General features: G+C 31.7%; 1 protein-coding gene across 1 annotated transcript in view; it reads left to right on the top strand.

Moving 5' to 3' along the window:
- LOC111634719 (eukaryotic translation initiation factor 5-like) overlaps positions 1–10254 on the top strand; it is a 32007-nt gene extending 21753 nt beyond the window's left edge. Inside the window, exons 6-13 of the mRNA XM_023379558.1 lie at positions 1077–1249; positions 1325–1441; positions 1518–1652; positions 1722–1886; positions 6044–6205; positions 6293–6457; positions 6535–6672; positions 9871–10254. Of these exons, the coding sequence (XP_023235326.1) occupies positions 1077–1249; positions 1325–1441; positions 1518–1652; positions 1722–1886; positions 6044–6205; positions 6293–6457; positions 6535–6672; positions 9871–9996 (1181 nt within the window). The 3' untranslated portion in view covers positions 9997–10254. The remainder of the gene's footprint in view (positions 1–1076; positions 1250–1324; positions 1442–1517; positions 1653–1721; positions 1887–6043; positions 6206–6292; positions 6458–6534; positions 6673–9870) is intronic.
- Positions 10255–10845: the final 591 nt, after the last annotated feature.

A 10845-nucleotide genomic window follows, 5' to 3' on the forward strand; every position in this document is an offset into this window, starting at 1 on the left:
CTATGATTATATGATTAATTTCTTCATTTTGTTTTTTTAATGACAAAATACTCATGGAATTTCAAAAGTGCTTTTTTTTGTATTTGTATTTTATTGTCATCTGATTCAAAAATGCAAGGATAAACATATTAAATTTAAGAAACTTGCTGTAAATTATTTAAGCTTACACCAACATTGGCTTTGTGTGAAATTTGAGAGGATGATGATATTTTTAGGGTTGGGATAGATCAGGGATGGCCAACATGTAGACCGTGGTCGACCGCAAAGGTTTTGAAAGTAGCCCGCGAAGCTAAAGTTGAACAATTTGCTTTCACTTAAATTAATGTTTAAAAATCTTAATTTGATAATTTATTCTTACAATAATAGACTCTCTGTGCAATGTACCCATACTGTTTGTATTAATCCCAATGAACAATGCAAATGAATGTTAACGCATGCGCATATAAAAATCCTAAAATTGTTTGCCCATATTCATAGTTGCCTGCGGACTATATTTTACCAAAAAAGTAGCCCCTAAGGGATAAAAGTTTGGCCATACCTGGGATAGATGGTCAATGTAGCCCATACTTTACTACTACTACTACTACTACTACTACTACTGTCAATAAGTCATTAATTGTTTTGTATTGTAAACAAGAACTCTTCTGGATGTTATTTTGTTGTACTCTGAAGAATGTTTTTTTTTTTAAATGTTTAATTAACCAATTAGTTTCGTTATCTGATTTTTATATTTTAGTTGCAATTTAATCAACATTCTGTTCTCCTTCGTTTTATGCAGAATGCTGGTCATTCCATGAAAATATGGTATGACTAGTGTGAGATATTTTGGTTGCATGTAACAACATAGGCAACACATTAAACAGACTTTTGAATTCCTAATAAATGTACTTGTTCTTAATGTCACTTAGTCTTATGCTGTATGTTATAGTAAATATGTCCTGCTTACAATCAAAATAAAAGTTCATAAAGTAAAAAGGTGGTGTTGTATTTTCTTAGAATATATTACTTTGATGATTTCAGAATAGTTTTTCAATAGAACTTTCTTTTTTTCTGAAACTTATTGATTTTATTTGCAGATCCTACTAAATATTTTGGATGTGAGCTTGGTGCTCAGACACAGTTTGATTTGAAGAATGAGCGTTACATTGTTAATGGATCTCATGAAGCAGCAAAACTGCAAGACATTTTGGATGGATTTATAAGACGATTTGTCCTGTGTCCATCTTGTGATAATCCAGAAACTGTGTTGGTACGGTAAATTTCCAAATCTTTTATAATTTAATTCTAACAAGATGCTAAATTAAAATTTAATACATAATTTTAGGGAGTGCTTCAAAAGAAATGTGTGATTACCGTCAAGTGTAAAGCTTGTGGCTATAGTGGACAGCTGGATAATGCTCATAAGTTAACAACTTTTATTCTGAAGAATCCACCTGATCATGTTAGTTGGAAGAAAATAAAATTCTCTATTTTCTTATATTTTATCAGTGCCTTAATTAAAATAATTATACAATTAGGATCCTGCCACCTGCGGTGCTTCTGTTAAACCGGGTAAAAAAGGAAAACGTAAGCGTGATGATAAAAATTCTAAGAAACAACAGAATGGTGATGATGGTTCACCTCACGATTCTGATCCAGAAGGACAGCGCAAGGTATTTGAATACTTTGAAGCATGAAGGAAGAAAAAGAAAATAAGATAGTAAAACTTGTCTGTATTTCAGGAAAATGGTGAAAGTGATGATAATGATTGGTGTGATGATACCGATGCAGATGCTGTAGCAAAGCGAATGGAGGTGCTCACCACAGGTGCCAAAAGCTTAACTTTAAATGATGATCTTGAGAAAAGCCAGCAGCAAAGACTTGATTTATTTTATGAATACGTTAAGGTATGTGTAATAACTAATTTACTAGCCATTTTTATTTTAGGAAGTATTTTGAAACTAGAGAATTTGAGTTGCAAATATTGTTTTTGTTAAAAATTATTGAGACTTGTTGGTGTAATAGAAAAGTTTGTCTACAGATTGATAACATGCTGAAAGTTATTTGGATAGTTTTCCATTAAAATCAACAGATAACTTGAATTATGTGCAAAGAAAGTTATCACCATTTCATTGGTATTTAAAGAGAATAATGAAGAAATTAACACTAAATTAGATGTAGAGGATTACAAATAATGCTTGGAATTCTTCAGTTCCAGATTTCAAAAGCTATCTATATTATTGAACTTTTCCTGTCAAACTTACAGTAATCTGGTGAAATGTCATCTTAAATACAGTAAGACTGACTTTCCCTGCCAAACACAGAATTAAAATGTTTGTTTTTCTTTACAAATATGAAGTATTGAAAATATTCCAAAATTTCTACCAAAGCTGCAATCTAATTCTAATTGTGCAGAAAATTTTTTTGAAGTAATGAGAGATTTGACAACTTAAGATACCATCATAAGGGTTAAATTAAGATTTTTTTTTAATCTAAAAGGATACTTTTTATAATTAGTCATATTTTTTTTAGATTGGGGGATGGTAGTGTGTGGACGTGGACTGTCAATGCCCTATACACACTAGCACATGAAAGAAAGCAATTTACAAATAAACTGATTATTACATAGGTTGAAAGACTCAAATTATACAAATAATTAAATAGACCCACCATATAATTTTCCACACAACACTAGACTAATAAAATAAATTTTTTCTCAATTAAAGGCATACTTTAATATAAGCACATATCATTATAATTGTACATGCTATCCTATAATAAACTTAATTTAATATGTTGATTAATAGAGTAAAGTTGAAGTTGTCACTAATATCAAGAATGATCTATTTTTCATACAGGGCGCTACACCAACTTTTTGACATCAAAAAATGTGAAATTTATGACAATAGCCATGCAATATTTTTATTTTCTGAAAATTATTTAAATGCACCTGTTTTTGAAGAAATGTTTTTTGTTTTTACTGAAACAAAAATGTTACAAATATATTTTATTACAAACTAAAAAAATATGAAATAGTGGGAAATATTGTTCATAAAATGATATCTGCTATTTAGTTCCACCAAGATGACAGTTTTAAATGTGGTTTATTAATTTGGAAATTTTCCATGTGACTATTTTGTCTAATTTGAGCGCATATGTAATTTTACCTATTAAATAAATGTCATTGGAAGTATATTTTGAAATGGATTTTCTTTCTTTGGTTCTTTTTAAAACTTGAATTTTACAAAACATTAAAAACAAAGTCTGACTTGTCTTTCTTTACTCTAAGTGCATAAGTGTAAGTAGGCAGCAATGTAACAAGTGACAGCTGATTTAGAAACAAAATGAATAACATACCAATTTCACCTTTAAAAAACAAGATTGCAAGTTAGCCAGATGATTTTGCATTTTGGCTGATGTGGAGATTTTGGTTTTTAAGTTGTAAGTTACACATGGCTGAGACACACTATTCCTTGTGGCTATTGCTTCAATATTTTTTTAACCTGAAATTTTCCTGAACCTCTTTATTCAATTGGGCATATTCTGCACTTCTAGGTAAGAATACATTTTTCACTAAATTGTGAATAATTTTTTTAGCTTTGTAAATAGAGCTCAAATTCTGTTTTTTTCAATAGAATTCATAGAATAGAATTTCAATTCACCCAAAATTAGAAGAAATATCAATACCATCATATCTGAAAACATTTGTTTTCAGATATGGTGGTATTGAGATTTGAAGAAAAAAAATTTCTTCAACAATGTAAAAATAATATTAACAACCATAATATAATAAAAACCATATTAACAAATGATTTAAAAAATAAAACATAGCTGCATTATTTTATATAAAATAATTTTATATTTTATTATAATTATATAATTATAATAATAATTATATAAAATTTTATATAATATAAAAATATCAATTAGATCATAAATAATTTCATTTTATTTATGAAATGACTGATACAGCTGATAAAATATTATCTTTAATTCACATTTTAATTTGTAAAAAGTTGAATAGTTTCAAATTTTTAATGGAGGTAAATTAAAACTTAATTAACTTTTTAATGACAATAGTAATTAATTAAAGTTTTAATTTACCTCCATTAGAAATTTGAAACTATTCAACTTTTTACAAATTAAAATGTGAATTAAAGATAATATTTTATCAGCTGTATCAGTCATTTCATAAATAAAATGAAATTATTTATGATCTAATTGATAATATTTTTAGGTCATTAACTTTATTTAAGTTGTTACAATTTTTAAAACAAAAAAAAAAGTTTGCCGAAGGTAGGATCGAACTTGGATCGCCCGCATGGCAAGTGAGTTTGCTACAGACTCAGTCATTTCACTGTGCTGCCATAGTGTAAAATCNGTAAATTAAAACTTTAATTAATTACTATTGTCATTAAAAAGTTAATTAAGTTTTAATTTACCTCCATTAAAAATTTGAAACTATTCAACTTTTTACAAATTAAAATGTGAATTAAAGATAATATTTTATCAGCTGTATCAGTCATTTCATAAATAAAATGAAATTATTTATGATCTAATTGATAATATTTTTAGGTCATTAACTTTATTTAAGTTGTTACAATTTTTAAAACAAAAAAAAAAAGTTTGCCGAAGGTAGGATCGAACTTGGATCGCCCGCATGGCAAGTGAGTTTGCTACAGACTCAGTCATTTCACTGTGCTGCCATAGTGTAAAATCGATCAGTATATGAGCTGAGCTTAAAACTTTAGAGCCTTTTTTTCTCAGAATCTTCTGGCTAATGTGCTTTACAATTCTTCTGTGTGGACACCCTTGAGGTATGCTACTAACCTGCAAAGTCTCATCCCAAACTGAATTTCCAAGACTAAGGTCTCCTTGTTAGTGAAAAAACAATTTTTAATTTCTTGTTTTATAATCTTTAAACATGAGGGATGATAATGTTACACAAAAAACCTAAACTAAAATTTTATCTGGTTCTATCCTTGTCAGCAATAGGAATCATATTTGGTTCCTCCTTTTAATGAATAATTCCGAATAATACATTTGATCACAATATAAACAGTATTTTACATGTCATGTCAATTTTTATTGTAGTCTGCTGAAAAAAGGTCAAAGAAGTCTCCCGAACAATTTCTGAAATTTTCTGTTAGTTGATAAGTCTCCGATGTGGAGAAACTAGGCAGTATTGCACAAAACTGCCTTCAGTTCCCAATGTGACTTCTACTTTCCTGCCCAAATTTGCCATGTAACGTCATAAAATCACTAGGTCAAGGGTTGGCAGGAGTGGCTCTTTGGACAAACTCCAATTTCACCTCATCTCAAACAGCCTTTTAACTTATGAGTTTGAGATAATCTGCCGAACAAAGTTTGATTCATATGGCATACTCCCTATCACTCTTTAGCCTGTCCACACATGACCACACTCACGTTGATCAATATGAGTTGCATGCAAGTGAATTTGAAGCATATTTATCTATCTATATATATAACCCATTGAACATGTGTCCATCCGTCTGTAACGTTATGCCAAAAACAGCCACTAGAGGCATCCTGTTGTTTTATATTGCACATTTAAATTAACAATATAAATTATTTACATTAACAGTATAAATTATTATTATTCATTTGACCAATAACAATATAAATAATTCAGTATATTTGTAATAGGAATTTATTATTGTCACGGAATGCCTGTAATGCGCACTAGGAAGCGTTTCTCTGGTATATTTATGCGGCTTTCTGGTACTTCTGTTATCCTGTTTTCATGACAATTTGGCTCCCCTGCACTAGGTATATGGTGCATGGTACTTGACATCTTCCTGTTTTTCCTTAAGTGTGCTTTGTTGTTTAGTTTCATGCTGAATGTCCAAATAAAAATCCTAGATCACTTATTACTTGTGTTTTATTGCCACCTTAATAAAAATATTGCGAAGGGGTGATTTTGTCACTATGCAGCATTACCTGAATTAATTTTATTTACTATTAAATATTTCACTGATAGAAAAATGGCATGTTTTTTTCCTGTTCCATTTTTTATTAACAACTCTAAAACCTGTTTTTACAGAAGCACCAAGAAAATAAAACCTTGGAAAACATGCATAAAGAAATTGTAGCTGAAGCTGAAAGATTAGAAATAAAAGAAAAAGCTCCTCTTGTACTTTGCGAACTTCTGTTTGATAAAAATATTATGCAACAAATAAAGACTCATCGCCTCCTTTTTCTTAGAGTGAGTAACATTTTCCTATTTGTAATAACAAAAGGTTTGACTTGGATTTTAAATTTGTTGCTTATTATTATTTTTTTTTTTTTTCAGTTCACTCATGACAATTCTAAGGCACAAAAGTATTTGTTAGGTGGATTGGAACAAGTTATTAAAATTCACCGTGATGCTCTATTGCTCCGCGTTCCTCATATCCTCAATGCTTTCTACAATGCCGACATTCTAGAAGAGGAAGTCATCTTAGAATGGTCAAAAAAGGTGTGTTTACACTTGTAAACTTGAACTTTTTTTGGTGTTAGTATGTCAAATACACAACGTCAAATTTTTTTGTTTAGGTTTCTAAAAAATACGTAAGTAAAGAATTGGCACAAGAAATTCACGAAAAGGCCAAGCCATTCATCTCCTGGCTTCAGGAAGCTGAAGAAGAAGACTCTAGTGGTGATGAAGAAGGGGGGGAGGAGGAAACTGTAGAAGTGAGTGTTTGTTTTCTAAATTGTCAAATCTTAGTATATGGGTGGCTGTAACTAAAACTTCCTTACTCAGAGCTGAACCAATAAGTGGATTGACATTAAAATTTGTTTAGACTAAGTAAAGGATGAAAAAAACATTTTGCAAAGCGAAAATTTAGTTCAAAAACTTCTGCTAAAATATGCTATGACATTTGGTCTGTTTGGTAAATTCCCAAATTTTTAAAATTTTCAGCTGGCTTTTTGAAAGCTGTTCAGCCATTCTTCAACATTCCTGGAATGAAGCACATGTATAGATCTTTTTTGTATTCTCTGTTCCCATCATCCAACGAAGCTTAGTAATATGATCATGTGTCCCTCTTTCTTTTCGGAAACCTGCCTGCACATCTGGCATTCCTTTGTCTATGGGTAAATACATATGTTGAATGATTTCATTTGGAATATTATGCAGTTTTGTTAGTGACTTTTTCTTTATCAAGTTAGTTGCCTTTCAAGGTCAGTTTTATTTAGGAAATACAGTGGTACCTCAGGTTACGAACGCCCCAGCATACGAAATTTTCAGGATACGACATGAAATTCGAACGTATTTTTGCTCCACGATACGAACAAAAACTCACCATACGACGTTACATTAGTTCGCATTTTTCATTTGTTTTTCTTACTACAGTTATTTTTTTAATGTATTACTTGGCTTTAATTTGAGTATGTTTTTTGCGTTGGAACGAATTATTTGGTTTTACATGTAATCGTATGGGAAAAGATGATCCACCTTACGACATTTTCATGATACGATCTCAGTTTCGGAACGGATTAATTTCGTATCCTGAGGTACCACTGTAAAAAGTTGTTGGTACTAGGTTGGGTGAGTAAGGAGGTTGTAGAATGACTATTGTCTTGTGCTTTGCCAAAAACTGACATGTTAATTATTGATTTTGTTTGGAATGTTCATAGTGTTTTTTTTTTTCTTAAAAAAAGTGTTTTAAAACTAAACTTATACTTTTATTCTATTACGTATGCACCATTGTTTCTAATGACATGTTGCTACCTATGGGGGAGCTTCATGATATATCCTTTTTGTAGAACTTTCCAGTTTTTTCCTGTGAAAAAGTGATCCACGTGGTTTTTGCAAGCTTTTAAAGTATCAAAGTTTTTATCATAAAGTGAATTTTGCAGAGAATGGAACAAATGGTAATCTGACAGGGCAAGGTCTGATGAGTATGGGGGTTGGATAAAACATCCCAGCCTAGTTCCAATACTTTTTGGTGTTTTTATAAAGATGTGAGATCTGGCATTATCTTAGTGAAACAATACCTTTTTCTATTGGTCAGTTCTGGACATTTTTCTTTAATTGCCATGTTCAGTTTATTCCATTGGGAACAATACTTATCAGAATCAATTGTTTGATTGTGGAAGCAGCTTGTAGTACGGGATTCCTTTCCAATCCCACCAGATAGTGATCATAGCCTTCTTTGGATAAAGACCAGCCTTTTTTGTAGTTTCTAATGGTGGTGGTTTTCTTACCCCATGATCGTTTTTGACCGATGATGTTATAAACGATCCACTTTTCATCACCTGTCACTAAACTCTTCAGAAAATGTTTTCATTGTCTTTCAAGTGAATCACAAATGGAGATATGATCTAATAAGTTTTTTTCTGTTAAGGTAGCCAAATGTCATAATTCACTTATCCGAACTTCTTTAGATGTTGAAATACAATACTGTTGTATGACTTCTCTGTCTGCAATCTCTTGAGTTTGTGTAATGAGGGTTTTCATCTAATAATGCTTTGATCTGATCGTCTTCAATAATGGGAGGTCTTCCTGAGTAGGGAGCATCTTCAAGGCTGAAATTATCTGCTTAAAATTTTGCAAACTACTTTCAAACAGTTGATTCTGCTACAGCACTCCCACCATAAACATCGCACTTTTTTTGCTGTCTGTACAGCATTTTTGCCTTTACAATAAAAAAAAAGTCAATAATTCATTGGTTTGTACGATTCTAATCATTTTGTCAGTGTCTCAACTGTTGGCTCGCAAAAATTGCTAAGAACTTTCCGAACCACTCAAAAATAGCAATATGTGCATAGGTGTATCTATCAGTTTGACCTCCAAGCATTGTTCATTTTTCTTCTGATGGCCTCATAAGTTGTTTTTATTTCAAGATAACTTATTCCTTTTGTTACTGTTCTGCCTTGAAATTCCTGGTGAATAACTGAGAATCAGGGAAAAAAATTGTCAGCATGTCTTTAATGCTTTGACACACTTGTCTTTCAGTTTTGGTGATTTTTTTCATAACCACTGGTATAATTGATTTTTTTTAATATTTCAATAAACCCATGTCTTATGTCATTCCAGTAATGATTTTAAAGTAATTTTTTTAGCTCAGCTGTAAAGCTCCTAACTCTCAACTCATTTTTTTTTCTCTCGTTAGTCAAAAGGCAAGGCACAAATTTTGGTGTAATGGGACTTGTGCTTAAATTTTGTCAGTTTTTGAAATATTTGTTCTTGTGAAAATTGCTTATTTTAAACAAAAGAAATGCAGAATCACTTAACACTGGTTGATACAGTCATATAGCATGATAACTAAGCAATATATTACATTGTGGTTTTTGCTAGACTACTTACCAATGTTGCGACTACATTGAAGCATGATAAACATTGTAGTGCTTGCTGGTTGCCAAATTAGAAAGTTTCTGAATTTTTATCGGACAGATTTCATATATAGTTTATTGTGGAAATGTTGCAACTGTGACAGACTTAAAGGATTGTAATATGCCACACCTTCAAAGCATTACCAGAGAGCAGTTGCAATTGGCTGTAAAACACACTGTTCGTTGCCTTCAAATTTTACACCTAAACAATGGGAGAACACGTTGAGCCACGTTCCTTATCAGTAAATGGCCTCCGAAGAAGCAGCCCTTGCGAAACAGATTTTTCTTTTATGTATTCTGTAAAACACCTCCTAACAGAAGTTTTTGAACTAAAATTTGTTTTACAAAATCCTTTTCTCATTTGCACAAGTCATATATAGATTTTCGTGTCATTCTGTCTACTGGTTTCAGCTATAGTGCTCTGAATAGGGAAAGTTTAATTAAGGCCTCACTGTATCTAAAAGTTAAATATTTTAGCATGGTTTCTGTAGTGCTTTTGCTTTCTTTAATATGTAATCATTAGAAGTGCTGTTTTTAATGTTTGTTACGTTTCAGGTTGTATATTCCGATCGGCACATCAGCAGTTCGCTGAAAGAAGTGAAAGAGGAGCCGAAATCGAAACCTGCCGACACGTCAGTTGTCGCACACGACGACGACGACATCGACATTGACGCCATTTAAATTCTCCAATCAGAGACGATATTGCCGGCATTTTGGATGACGTTATTTGCTTTATCGGTTTATTCTTATTATACATTATATATATTATATATACACAGTGCAGTAATAACGAAAATTTCTCGAATGTATCTTTTTATTACTCTTCTAGCTCCACAAATATTCGATGGCATGTGATCCAAGTCTTTTTTAATCACCACACCGGTGATGTTAGATGATAATTTATGTTCATAATATCAATAAAAATAATTTTAAAGCAGATTCACGATATTTCAATTACATGGGTTGAGAGGAAAGGGTTCATACCTCCTGAAAATAACGCTCTTTTAAGTTCCAGGACTAAGTTGACGTAAAAGAAAGAACACCATTGCCTTGCCAGCATTACAGTAGTGTTTAACGAAACAGTTACACGCAGTAGATTGTAATTGTGTTAATTTCATGCGAATTACACTGACGACCACCACCAACCAAACGTCGTTTGTTCGGTAACTGAATAGATGTAATATGGCAACCATTAAATGCTCTAAAACTTCGCTGCCGCCATTGTTACTATAGAGTACGAAACAGTGCACTACACGCAGATTGGAAAGTTTAAATACGTTTTAAAACGTCACTTCTACGTTCGAGCGCGGTGTCACTTTGATTAAACCTGGCAAGTATAATGGAACGTATTTTATACATTAAGTTGGTTGTAATAGAATTCTAAAACACGTAAATGGGCGAACAACAGTAGCGGTAGTACCTATTTGGTTCAGACAACGTCAGAATAAAAACAAATTAATCATCTCTGGCATGTGCCTGCCTGTTACAAAGCAGTGGATGCAGATGTTCGTCATGACTGACGTTGAGATA

This window comes from Centruroides sculpturatus, unplaced genomic scaffold (genome assembly GCF_000671375.1).
Source record: "Centruroides sculpturatus isolate CEXI.00-Female unplaced genomic scaffold, Cexi_2.0 scaffold822, whole genome shotgun sequence".
In the NCBI taxonomy this organism is placed as follows: Eukaryota; Metazoa; Arthropoda; class Arachnida; order Scorpiones; family Buthidae; genus Centruroides; species Centruroides sculpturatus.